The following is a 13788-nucleotide window of genomic DNA, read 5'->3' as shown; positions in this document are numbered from 1 at the left end:
TTCCCCTCCTGTCCTTCACCCTTCCAATCTCCTTTGCCATCTCCTGCTTCCTAAATTGGTGGGCCAGAATCCTACTAACCATCTCCCTGTACTCATACACTGCCCCTCTGGTCCTCCGCTGCTACCCTACTGCCTTCCCAGTGGACACCAGCCCGAATTCCATGTGGTGCTTCTGCCTTCATTCAACAACTCTGCCTCCAGTTCCCCCGAATACCTCAGAATCTCGTCCACCAGCCGTGCCACCTCTGCTCGTTTTTCCTTATGCGTCCAGATCAAAATGAACTCCCCCAAACCACTGCCTTGAGCGCCTCTCATAGCGTGGCGGCCGAGACCGCCCCTGTATCATTTAGTTCCACATACCCCCGGATGGCAGCCCTCACCAGTTTGCAAACCTCATCCGCCAGTAACCCCACACCCATTGCGGGCACTGTGCCCCACGCCAACTCGCAAATCTATCCAGTGTGGTGCATGGTCAAAACCACGATCACCTAGAACCCAGAGCGACGACCCCCGCCAGCAGCATCTTGTCCACCATGGAAAAATAAATCCAGGAATACACCCAGTGCACATGGGAAAGGTACGAGAACGCCTTCGTCCTCGGCCTCCCAAACCTCCACGGGTCCACCTCCACCATGCGCTCAATGAACCCTATCAGCTCCTTCACCGACACTGACACCCTCCCCGATCTCGGGCTTGACCAGTCCAAACCTGACTCAATGTCCATGTTAAAGTCCCACGATCAACCTGTACGAGTCCAGGTCCGGGATCTTCCCCAACACTCGCGTCAAACTCCACATTGTCCCAGTTTGGGGCATAAACATTAACCAAAACCACCGTATCCCCTCCAGCTTCCCGCTCACCATCACAAACCTACCCCTACCTGGATCAGCCACAATGTCCCCAACCTCGAACGCCACCCACTATTTTACCAGCACTGCATCCCCCTGTAAATGTCCAACCCAGAGAGAAAGACCTGCCCTATCACCCATCCTTTCCTCCAACCTAGTCTGATCCCCGATCTTCATAGAATCATCGAATTTACAGTGGAGGCCATTCAGCCCATCGAGTCTGCACCGGCTCTTGGAAAGAGCACCCTACCCAAGCCCACACCTCCACCATAACCCAGTAACCCCACCCAACACTAAGGGAAAAATGTTTGGACACTAAGGGCAATTTAGCATGGCCAATCCACCTAACCTGCACATCTTTGGAATATGGGAGGAAACCGGAGCACCTAGAAGAAACCCACGCACACACGGGGAGAACGTGCAGACTCCGCACAGTCAGTGACCCAAGCCGGGAATCAAACCTGGAGCTGTGAAGCAATTGTGCTAACCACTATGCTACCGTGCTGCCCTTCAAATGCGTTTGTTGTAAAAAAAGCCACATCCACCTTCAAGCTCCTCAAGTGTGCGAACACGCGACCGTTTGACTGGCCCATTCAGCCCCCTCACTTTCCATGTGACCAACCTGGTGGAGTGATTCTCCAGATCCTCCACCTTCTTTAACCGCTTCTGAGTCTCCCACATCATACCGATTTCAGCCGCTAACGAGTCAAGTTGCTCCTCGTGCTCCCCCACCATCTCCACTTTCCGAATATCCTGGCCTGGGACTCCACCCTCTGTTCCACGCGGTGAATTCCCACTATTAGTGGTTCCACCGCCTTGGCTAGATCCTCCTGGCCTCCCTCCTCTGCCCGCTGAACTTCTCATTCAAGATGTTCACCAGTTGCTCCGTCGACCACTGGGTGGGCAGGACAGGCCCTTTACCCTCCACCATCTTGACCTGTGGCGCATGAAGATTCTCTTGCTCCAACTACTCCCTACTTTTAACCCCACTTCTGGTCCGTGGAACAATCCGCCAGCCACACAAGTGGAGTATCGCTTTCGCCAGTCACTCCTGTCCCTTTTTTTCACCAAAACATCCACCCTACAAGTGGGGAAAATGTCCGAAAAAATCGCCTCGAGAGGGAGCTGCCAAATGTCCGATCACTCACTCCATGGCCACCACCGGAATCAAAGGATTATTACATACCTTGCTGTCTGCAAACTGGCTGCCATAATTACGAGCAAACAGTAACTATTTAAATGCAATTCATTTCATGTGGGATGAATCGGAGGCAGGGTAATGTGATAACGTTATGCCAATCCAAGTTCATCCATAGTTGATGAGGGGGATGATGCAGAGCGGAATGTTTCAACACTGTCGGAGGTTCCAGAACGTTGCATTTCTACCAGCTTCAGGGTCATTCAATATTATAAATGATCAAAAACCAACAATTTTTTAAAAATCAGGAGATAAATTGATACTTTATCTTCCACTGGCAAATTAGTTTCCAGCTGATTCAGATGTTATCAGATTTAAGTGGTCTGTATTGTTGTCTGAAGCCCTTACAAATGTTTGCCTGTTGCTTGGAACAATTATAATGAAATAACATCTGCCCCTGTGTCTGAGTGGGTTTCCTCCCACAGTCCAAAGATGTGCAGATTGAGGGCGGCATGTGGCGCAGTGAATAGCACTGGGACTACGGCGCTGAGGACCTGGGTTCGAATCCGGGCCCTGGGTCACTGTCCGTGTGGAGTTTGCACATTCTCCCCATGTTTGCGTGGGTTTCACCCCACAACCCAAAGATGTGCATGTTAGGTGGATTGACCACGCTAAATTGCCCCTTAATTGGAATTTAAAAAAAAAAAGATGTGCAGATTAGGTGGATTGGCCATGATAAATTGCCCCTTAGTGTCCAAGGATGTGCAGGGGTTATGGGGTTACAGGGGTAGGGTGCTCTTTCAGAAGGTCGGTGAAGACTCGATGGGCTGAATGGTCTCCTTTTCCACTGTAGGAATTCTATAACTAAGTTACCAGTTCACTGCCCAAAAAACATGTAAATATTACACAGCTGGGCCATACATAGAGCATACAGTGCAGAAGGAGGCCATTCGGCCCATCGAGTCTGCACCGACCCACTTAAGCCCTCACTTACACCCTATCCCCGTAGCCCAATAACCCCTCACTTACACCCTATCCCTGTAACCCAATAACCCCTCCAAACCTTTTTGATCACCAAGGGCAATTTATCATGGCCAATCCACCTAACCTGCACGTCTTTGGACTGTGGGAGGAAACCGGAGCACCCGGAGGAAACCCACGCAGACACAGGGAGAACATGCAGACTCCGCATAGACAGTGACCCAAGCCGGGAATCGAACCTGGGACCCTGGCGCTGTGAAGCCACAGTGCTATCTATCTACTTGTGCTACTGTGCTGCCCTATACGCAGGAACAATAAACATGTGAGTCACGCAAAGTCTGAACATTACAGGTTAATGATGCCGGTGTAACTGAGGAAAATCAGTGCAGATATCTCTACAGAAATTAGTTTTCTCAGATACCGTGCACTCTTCCTCCAGAGCATTTCAATTTGTAACCAATCCATATTCTTTTGGCTATGGTTCGCATTTGAATAAAAACTTGGTTTCTGGCAAACCTCATTTTACTGAACTATAAAGCTAGTGGTGCTTCTTTGTAAAAAGGGATAGAGACTCAATTGCATGACCTATCCAGAAAAAGATGAAATCAAATGACTCTTGCACAGTAAAGTTCAAATGATTGATTGGTGTGCATGTCATTTGGTTGATCTGTCAAATCCATCTCTTCCAGAGGACTTTATACCTATCTTCTGATCATAGAATTTACAGTGCAGAAGGAGGCCATTCGGCCCATCAAGTCTGCACCAGCTCTTGGAATGGGCACCCTATTTAAGCCCACACCACCCTATCCCCGTAACCCAGTAACCCCAGCTAACATTTTTTTGGACACGAAGGGCAATTTAGCATGGCCAATCCACCTAACCTGCACATCTTTGGACTGTGGGAGTAAACCAGAGCGCCCAAAGGAAACCCACGCAGAAACGGGTAAACGTGCACTCTGCACAGACAATGACCCAAGCCGGGAATCGAACCATGGACCCTGTGAAGCAACTGTGCTAATCACTGTGCTATCCCTGTAACAGAAGGTTAGTGACAGTATATCAATCCATTTCTTTTAGTGTTTGGAGTGAATTCTTATTCCTTCCCTACCCTTCAGCTAAATTCTGAGTCTAATTTAATCTAGAATCATAATAAACAATCCAAATCAGTGATAGCAATAGAGTACATGTACAAATGGTTGGGGATCGGGAGGGTGGAGATATCGTGGTGCAGTCGTAATGTCACTGGACTAGAAATCAAGAGGCCCAGATTAACAATCTGGGACATAGGTTGAAATCCCACTGATTTAAAAAAAAAAATTTTTAGAGTACCCAAGTATTATTTTTTTTCCAATTAAGGGGCAATTTAGCGTGGCCAATCCACCTAACCTGCACATCTTTGGGGTTGTGGGGGTGAAACCCATGCAGACACGGGGAGAATGTGCAAACTCTACACGGACAGTGACCCAGGAAATCCCACTGATGAAACCGGTGGAATTTAATTTAAACTAAAAAATCTGAAATCGAAAATTAGGCTGACAATCTGAGTCAGGGAGAGTCTGCGATAAACTTTTTGAAAATTTAAATCAATGGTCACTTTTTACGCGTTGGTTTCTTTTTACTTTTTTCCTTTACAGCTGCATTACATGGATCTTAGATGCTCACCATTATTCATCAGTGAGAACAAATGTGAAACAATCAGCGATTGGCTGGTTCACTAATGTCCTTTACGGAAGGTCTGGCCTACATGTGACTCCAGACCCACAGCAATGTGCTGACTCTTTATTCCCCACTGAAATGGCCGAGCAAGCAGGTTTAAGGGCAATTAGGGATGGGGAATAAGTGCTGGCCTTGCCAGCAACGTCCACATCCCATGAAAGAAAAATAATCAATGTAAACTTAGAATTTACAGTTAATTTAGATCCTTCAATCCTGTGATTCGCTCCAATCCCCAAGTCCTGTTTTCGGGTATTTACATTGAAGTGCCACTTTTAGGCTAATGAGGTTTGGGTTAGAATTGAGGAACTCTACCTTCCTGAGATAAATGAATATTCATTTCCCACTTATGACTGAATATACTGTGATGAATCTATGATTTCAAAGCTTGTATTTTTTGAGATGGGCACAAACTGAAAAAAGGAAACGAAAAGGTTTCCCAGTTTCAAAGGAAACTAAAACAGAAACCGCAATTGGAAACTAAAACTTCTAGGGAGACAAACTGGGTGAAAAATATACCATGTGGGACAGACAGAATCTGTGACGGGAGGAGCAGCTCTATCTTTCCAGCGCTGCCTCCTCCTCCATTCACCACTCTGCTGTCAGTTCCTGCTCTAAGCAATTCCCCGTTTAACTGACTAACTTAAAAAAAAATCTGACAGTTGCTGTGAATGGGGGCTGTTGCTCCTGACCTTCAAACAGCTTCATGGTATTTCAAGCCAGCTTTTAAAACTCAGTTCTGGTTTTTCTTTTAAAAACCCATTGGTAAACCATGACGTTGCCTGAAGGTTGGAAGTAGCAGTTCAACCGAGTGAAACTGGCAATTCTGTTTTTTTTTAAGCTGGTCTTTCAGGTCAGAAAGAAAGACACAAATGGCGGATCTTCAAAACCACAATGTTGGAAATCTGTAATTTGCTGGAAATTTTTCATTAATGCGTGTAAAAGGACATAGAGCCCGCCAAGCTCAGAATTTCATTAGTCCAGTGGTGCACTGCAGACAGGCTGAAGTAGAGGGGGACTAGATCCAGCAGCTGAAAATAGGCAAAGGCATAGCTGTGCAGCTGTTTTTGTTACTTGATAATAATATTAGTGGATTTACACCATCCAGGGAGTTGAGGCAGTTCTGCAAGACTTGTGCCATTGTTGGTGAAGACCATGCCCATTGAACCCGGGTTGGTTGTGCGCTGCTGCCGGCTGGCGATCAGTAACTGAAGTCTTTGTGAGGCAGACAGGATTTTGAAAAACTTTGTGACCGAGACTGATGACAAGGCCAGCAACACGGGTTCAATTCCTGTACCAGCTGGGAATTCTGAATTCTCCCTCTGTGTACCCGAACAGGCACCGGAATATGGCGACTCGGGGCTTTTCACAATTACTTCATTGCAGTGTTAATGTAAGCCTACTGTGACAACAAAGGATCTCTATCTTATCTTTCATCTTTAACTGCATCTCCCATTTAATGTGCAATTTATAGTTCACAATCAACTGAAATTTTCTGCTAATTCATGTTTAACATGTTGATTTTGAGCTTTAGAATATTGGAGGTTGTTTAATATAGATTGTGTTTTTCTGCTTGACTTTTGTACAGTTAAAAAAAAAAGTCTTCCTAAACTGTGGAATCTTGTAGTTTTATTATTTAGTAAATAAGTGGGATTTCGTACTTTAAAAAAAAAGTTATTGGTCTCTACCAATACCATATGAAGAAAAGGAAGTTCTGCAGAGTAAGCAAGATTTGAGAGAGGAACATAATTAAAAAGCTACATGTGGGGAAAGTTAGGTTTGGTTCAAGGTATGGTAATTGAATCTTTCAAATCAGCATGAGTATTATGGTACAGTAAAATATTCGACGGATTAAATTTCACAATAGGAAATCTGCTTTTAATGATGAAATGATTATTCAAAGATGGAATAGATCTCATTCTTCAAATTCATGGGGAATTGTACAAAGGTATTGCACACTAAAGTGGGGACTGCATAATTTTTTCAAGTGATGGATTTATCCCTACCTTCCTCCACCTGCACCAGTGCTGCGCCCAGGCCTCGCCAATGATTCAGTACAATAAGGTACACATTCTAAGTGGATAGTCTGAAATATTCTTTCTCTCTCCCCCAGAACATTTTAGCCAGTTCTTGAAAATTAGCAGAAATCAAAACAAACCAATTTACCAAAAGGGAATTCCTCGTTAATTGTCCAGTGTGACAACGGACATGCAGAATGGCGACACGGTTTTAATAATCATCCCTCTGCGGTTGCTTCTTATTGCTACTTGTTTTCCCACAGATGGTAAAACTAAACTGTTAGGTGAAGGAATTGATTTTTCAATTCTTTTAATGTCTTTTAATTCACAATATGTAAAGCCAATTATGTACAAATGACCAGAATCAGTTTGCAGAAAGCATAGGGTGAAGCATTTGTAAATACATAATCATTTTTCGCAAGCAGTTTCGTGTACAATACCTGATTATAATGAGCCATGTTTTTTGAATAAGACCCCCAGTCAAAAGCCTTAAAATGTCCATCTTTCACAGCCTGAAGAACATAATAATAAGTGTATAATCAAAAGATTTGTTTCCAAATCAACCTGTTAAAAGTGCATAAACATAACCTGATGTGATCTTAAACTGCTGCCACACAATAAAAGTATTAACACACTATTGCATGTTAATTTTTAAAGAAAATCTCCACTCGGTGAAAAGTGAACACACTTTTAATGAAAATAAGTTGTACTAAACAAAGGTATTGATGATACATTGAGGCTGTACCTGACTCCAGTGAAGAATGTTTTGTACAGAGGTCCCAGCAGGACAGTGTGCTGAATAGACTGGTACTCTGCTCTGGAAACATATTGGAAATAATAGAAAATTAGTCCTTTAAATGTTTAGCACGGTTAAGAAAATGTATAAAATACATTATTTCCATGGCACGTAGCGGAGTGGATAGCACTGTTGCTTCACAGTGCAGGGTCATTGTCGTGCGGGGTCTGCATGTTCTCCCTGTGTCTGCATGGCTTTCCTCCGGGTTCTCCCGTTTCCTCCTACAAGTCCCAAAAGATGTGTTGTTTGTTCATTGCAGTGTTAATGTATGCCTACTTGTGACAATAAAGATTATTATATAGCATTATTTAATGTAATGAAACATTATGAAACAAGATATGACACCGAGCCATGTAAGCAGCACTTAGTTCAGGCAGCTGAAGGCACAGCCACTCATGTTGGAGATGTCCAAGAGGCCAAAATCAAATACATGAAGTTATCTCACTGGGTTGTGAGGGGATTACAGAGATGGAGAATGGGGTGACGCCAAGGAAGCATTTGAAAACACGGATCAGAATTTTAAAATTGAGCCACTGCAAAAGTCAGTAGGTCAGTTAGCAGAGGGTAATAGGTGAACAAGATTTACTTTGAATCAGGACACACCAAAGTTCTGGACAACTTCAAGTTTTCATTCCAAGAGGCGAGAATCAGAGAGAGCAACGGAGCAATAAAGAGCTCGGAGAGGGGATAATCAGCAACAGAAGCGGGATGACAAAATGCAGAGGGAAGGCGAGAGCTCAGTCTGGGTGGGGATAATCAGCCAGAGCAGTGGGACGACAAAGAGGGAAGGCAAGAGCACAGTCAGGGAGGTGAGAATCAATGAGACAGCGGAGCAACACAGCAGAGAGAGGGAAGATGAGAGCTCAGTCTGAGAGGGGAGCATCAGCGGGTTGACAAAGAGCACAGAGAGGGAGATGAGAATCAATGAAGCGACAAGGAGCGCAGAGAGAGGCGAGAGCTCAGTCTGGGAGTTGAGAATTATTGAGAGCAGCCGAGCGACAAAGAGCACAGAGAGGGAAGGCAAGAGCTCAGTCAGAGAGGCGACAATCAGTGAGAGCAGCGAGATGACAGCACAGAGAGGGAAGGCGAGAGCTCAGTCAGAGAGGCGACAATCAGCAAGAGTAGCGGGATAAAAGAGCGCAGAGGGGGAAGGCAAGAGCTCAGTCAGAGAAATGAGGATCCGCGACAGCAGCAGGGCGACAAAGAGCGCAGAATCCCCCCCACCCTCACCCCAAACTAACAACCAACCAAAGAAATGGCATTGAACCAGCCACAGAACCAGAAAAATAGTATAAGGAGGACCCCATGGGCAGCACAGTCCCATAGTGGTTAGCACAGTTGCTTCACAGCTCCAGGGTCCCAGGTTCGATTCCCGGCTGGGTCACTGTCTGTGTGGAGTCTGCACGTTCTCCCCGTGTCTGCGTGGGTTTCCTCCGGGTGCTCCGGTTTCATCCCAGAGTCCAAAGATGTGCGGGTTAGGTGGGTTGGCCATGCTAAATTGCCCTCAGTGTCTAAAAAAGGTTAAGTGGGGGTTACTGGGATAGGGTAGATACATGTGGGCTTGAGTAGGGTGCTCTTTGTAAGGGCTGGTGCAGACACGATGGGCCGAATGGCCTTCTGCACTGTAAATTCTATGATTCAATGATAACCTCGAACCAGGGGGGACATGCAGAGCAAGGTGGAGCAGAGCATAGCGGACCAAGCAGATTCACCAACACAAATGCCTGCCCACCCATCAATGGAGCAGTTGATGGAGCTTCTTTCAATCGAGCTCCAGAAACACAGAGACTCTTTAAAGGAGCACCTCATGTCAGCCACAGAAACCACTCTGGCCCCCAAGGAGCACTGGTCAGATCGGAGAGGAGACTGGAGACCCAGGAAGTGACAGTGGGGGACCTGGAGAAAGCAACCAGAGCAAACGGATCGCCTTGCTCAAGGCTAAGGTGGCAAGGTTAATAGCATCCCAGAGAGCGATCAAGGAAAAGGTTGATGATCAGGAGAACAGGGGCGAAATTCTCCGTTATCGGCGGAAAGTCCGCCGATCGGCGCAAAAAACGGCGCAAATCCCACTTGCGTCACGTCATAAAAATGGGACGATAGTCTCCGGCCCGAAATGGGCTAGCAGCGACGTAACGGGATCCGCGCTTGCGCAGTGGTTCACGCCGTGCAGCGTCATACGCGCTGCACGGCGTGACGGCTCATAAGGCCGCGCAGCCCCCCCCAACCGACCGGAACACCCGACCGCAACACCCGACTGGATGGCTGGCCGTCGCTCAGCCCCAAGGTTCGAGTCACGCGATGTGGAAGCGCTCCTGGATGCGGTGGAGCAGAAGAGGGACGCCCTGTATCCCGGGCACGGCCGCAGAATTGCCCCACGCCACAGCCGGCGTCTGTGGAGGGAAGTGGCAGAGGCCGTCACCGCTGTGGCCCTGACACCACGGACAGGCACCCAGTGCCACATGAAGGTGAACAACCTCGTCAGAGCAGGCAGGGTGAGCCTCCCCCATATCCCCCCCTCCCCCATATCCCCCCCTCCCCCATATCCCCCCCTCCCCCAGTGAATCCAGCCCTAACCTTAACCTCTGCAATGCACGCACAACCGATGGCGTGCATTCATATACCTGCCTAACACTGTTGCCTTTTACCCCTGCCACCCCCCCCCCCCCCCCCCCCACAGGAGGAGCGCGCACACAACAATAGGGAGCATGTGAGGACTGGAGGAGGGCCCGCTGATGAGAGGCCACTGACCGTACACGAGGAAAGGGCCCTGGAACTGGCTGGCGGACCTGAGGACCGGGAGGTTGCTGATGCAGAGGTCGGGGGCCCACGAGCAAGTGAGCCACCAACAGCCCGTCCCCATATCCCCCCTCCCCTATATCCCCCTCCCCCGTATCACCTGATCACTGCCTGATGTCTAACCATGCATGCTTCATTGTGTATCGCAGGACCAAACGTCCAGGCACCCATCCCCGCAGATGCACACCGCCCGCAGGAAGCCCCTCGGAGACCACAGGAGACGGAGAGACCCGCACCCTCCAGCATGCGACGCCCGCAGGATGCCCCTCGGTGACCACGGGAGACGGAGAGACCCGGACCCTCCAGCATGCGACGCCCGCAGGATGCCACTCGGAGACCACGGGAGACGGAGAGACCCGGACCCACCAGCATGCGACACCCGCAGGATGCCCCTCGGAGACCACGGGAGACGGAGAGACCCGGACCCTCCAGCATGCGACGCCCGCAGGATGCCCCTCGGAGACCACGGGAGACGGAGAGACCCGGAACCTCCAGCATGCGATGCCCGCAGGATGCCCCTCGCACACCATGGGAGACGGAGAGACCTGGAGCAACAGGGAGACGACACCCCCGTCACGTGCGGGAGCGACCACCCAGCGATGAGGGGGGCAGCCACAGGCCCCCGTCACATCCGAGCCAGGACACCACTACCCAGGACATCACTATCCGGGACACCCCTACCCGGGACACCACTACCCGGGACACCCCTACCCGGGACAGCCCTACCCGGGACACCCCTACCCGGGACACCCCTACCCGGGACACCCCTACCCGGGACACCCCTACCCGGGACACCCCTACCCGGGACACCCCTACCCGGGACACCCCTACCCGGGACACCCCTACCCGGGACAGCACTACCCGGGACAGCACTACCCGGGACAGCACTACCCGGGACAGCACTACCCGGGACAGCACTACCCGGGACAGCACTACCCGGGACAGCACTACCCGGGACAGCACTACCCGGGACAGCACTACCCGGGACAGCACTACCCAGGACACCCCTACCCGGGAAGACGAAATACCGGACAGTGACTCAGAGTGGATGGGTGGAGACGAACCCCCACCCCAAAGTGCCATGGAGTCAGAGTGGGACGAAGAGCACGACACAACGCCACTGCTGTCACCAACACCCTCCACCATCGCAGAAACACTCACCACGGTTGGGCCCTTTAGTGATGAGGCGTCTGGTACACTCACTGGTGCGCACAACACAGCCGTCCCGGTACAGCAGGTGGAGGTAGGAGCAGTAGAGGGACCGGGCGGTCAGAGGGCAGCCCAGGCCAAGCGAACATCTGCCGCCCAGATGGATCCCGGGTTCCTGCAGTTACCACACCCACACATAGGTCCGATGCAACCACCGACACGGAGACGAGCGAATAGGGTGACGGGTGGCTTGCGGCGGCTGCGGTCGCAGGTGGAGGAGTCCACCCGCGTCCAGGAGCTGGGAGTGGTCCCGGTCATGCGTGCCACCCAGGCTGACACCGCACGGGTGGCGTCCGCGGTGGAGGCAATGGGTGCGACGGTGTCAGACATGGGGAACGGTTTGCGAGGCCTGGGGCCTTCCGTGCAGGCGGCGTCTGTGGCCCAGGAAATGGCTGCCCTCTCACAGGAGGCCATGAGCCAGTGCCAGCGCCAGATGGCAGAGGCGCTCAACGCCATAGCCCAGTCTCAGCAGGCCATGGCCCAGTCTCAGCAGGCCATGGCCCAGTCTCTGCAGGCCATGGCCCAGTCTCTGCAGGCCATGGCCCAGTCTCAGCAGGCCATGGCCCAGTCTCTGCAGGCCATGGCCCAGTCTCAGCAGGCCATCGCTGAGGGCATCGGCGCCAGTGGCCATGTGCGAGCCGGCGTCGCACTGTCACAGACAGGGTTTGACAACACCCTGGGCTCCATGGCTGCAAACCTGCAGACCCCTGTCGATACCAGCACGGGCCTCCAGGACTGGCAGCGCCAGATGTCGGGGGGCGTCGGATGGCCAGTCCGTTCGCATCCCCCACCCATGTAGAGGCCTGGGGGCCATCGGGCACCCCGAGGGAGGAGGAGGTGGTGTGGTCCGTCCCGGCTCCCTCTGTAGGGGAGGTCCCGGTACACCGCGACACCTCGGACTCCCCCCCTTCCGTCCCAGGTGCATCGGGTGGGCAACGGGCAGGACAGGCTGGCAGCTCGCCATCCCAGTCGCCTGGGCCGCAGCCTGGCCCATCTAGGCCAGGACGCCCCAGGAAACGGCCGCCAAAGGGATCCAGTGTCAGAGGGCAGGAATCACAGGAGTCCACCTCCAGTTCTGCTGTACCGTCTGGGGAACCACGTAGACGTAGTCAAAGGGCCCGTAAGGCCAAACAATTAGACACTGAGTAAGTTGGCATGGGTGCAGGGCACAGATGAGTTTTAGGGGCTAGGGCACGTGCATGAACTCCTTTGGTTATTAAAGTCAATGTTACACCTACCGAAGCTGCCTTTGTGCTCTGTCCAAAGTGTGCGGGCGTGTCATGTACGTTGAGCGCAAGTGTGTGTGTGAGGGGTGGTCTTACCTCAGCCCCAGGTGAGTCTGCCCCCTTCCCCCTGGGCCGCCATCAACATCCCCCGGGCAGAGGACGGGACCGTGCGCTGCAGTGTCACAGCCGCATGCAGGGATGGTCCGGGTGGATGGTGGTACTGTGGCCATGGGTCAGACATAGTCCAACGATGTAGAGCCAGGAGCTCATCGCAGGGCGGGTTGTCATCATCCTCCATGGCCTGCGATAGACACGCGTCCACCCGCAACTGGGTGAGCCCGGCCCGTTGTGCCGCCGGTGGATCGGCAATTGGGGGGGGGGTGGTGTGCATGCGGGTGGGGTGTGTGAGGTTGGGGAGGGGGGTGAGGGTGCTGGGTGGGTGGATGGGTGGGGGGTGTGGGTGGTCGGCTGTTGCCATGGTGTGCGGTCTGTGGCCATACTACCCGATTCCCACGCCCATCTAGTCAGTGAAGCGGGCGGCTATCAGTCTGTCCCGTGCCCGCTGGGCCAGCCGGTAACGGTGGACAGCCACCCGCCTGTGTCTACCCCGTCTGCCCTGACCATTGCCCCCATCCCCCTCATCTGGGGAGGACTGTGCCTCTTCCTGCTGCTCCTCCACTCCGCCCTCCTCTGCCTGCGGCACATCGCCCCTCTGCTGGGCTATGTTGTGCAGGACGCAGCACACCACAATGATGCGGCCGACCCTATCTGACCGATACTGGAGGGCGCCCCCAGAGAGGTCCAGGCACCTGAAACGCATCTTCAGCACGCCAAAGCACCTCTCTATCACTCCCCTTGTCGCTACACGGGCATCATTGTAGCGGTTCTCCGCCTCATTGCGTGGCCTCCGTATAGGCGTCATTAGCCACGATCGCAATGGGTAGCCCCTGTCGCCCAGCAACCAGCCCCTCAGCCGGGGATGGCGTCCCTCGTACATGCCGGGGATGGATGACCGCGACAACACGAATGAGTCGTGTACACTGCCTGGGTGACGGGCGCAGAC

The 13788-nt window shown here is 51.6% G+C and overlaps 1 protein-coding gene across 2 annotated transcripts in view; it reads right to left on the bottom strand.

Moving 5' to 3' along the window:
- lipf (lipase, gastric) overlaps positions 1 to 13788 on the bottom strand; it is a 79453-nt gene that overhangs the window by 3544 nt on the left and 62121 nt on the right. For both annotated transcript variants that reach the window (XM_072478964.1, XM_072478965.1), the window contains 2 exons: positions 7444 to 7515; positions 7139 to 7210 (listed from right to left, as the gene is read on the bottom strand). In XM_072478964.1, coding sequence (XP_072335065.1) covers positions 7139 to 7210; positions 7444 to 7515 — 144 coding nt within the window. The remainder of the gene's footprint in view (positions 1 to 7138; positions 7211 to 7443; positions 7516 to 13788) is intronic.

Source organism: Scyliorhinus torazame, chromosome 16 (assembly GCF_047496885.1).
Source record: "Scyliorhinus torazame isolate Kashiwa2021f chromosome 16, sScyTor2.1, whole genome shotgun sequence".
In the NCBI taxonomy this organism is placed as follows: domain Eukaryota; kingdom Metazoa; phylum Chordata; class Chondrichthyes; order Carcharhiniformes; family Scyliorhinidae; genus Scyliorhinus; species Scyliorhinus torazame.
Note: the sequence above shows the minus strand (reverse complement) of the source record. Positions and strands in the feature narration are given on the sequence as shown.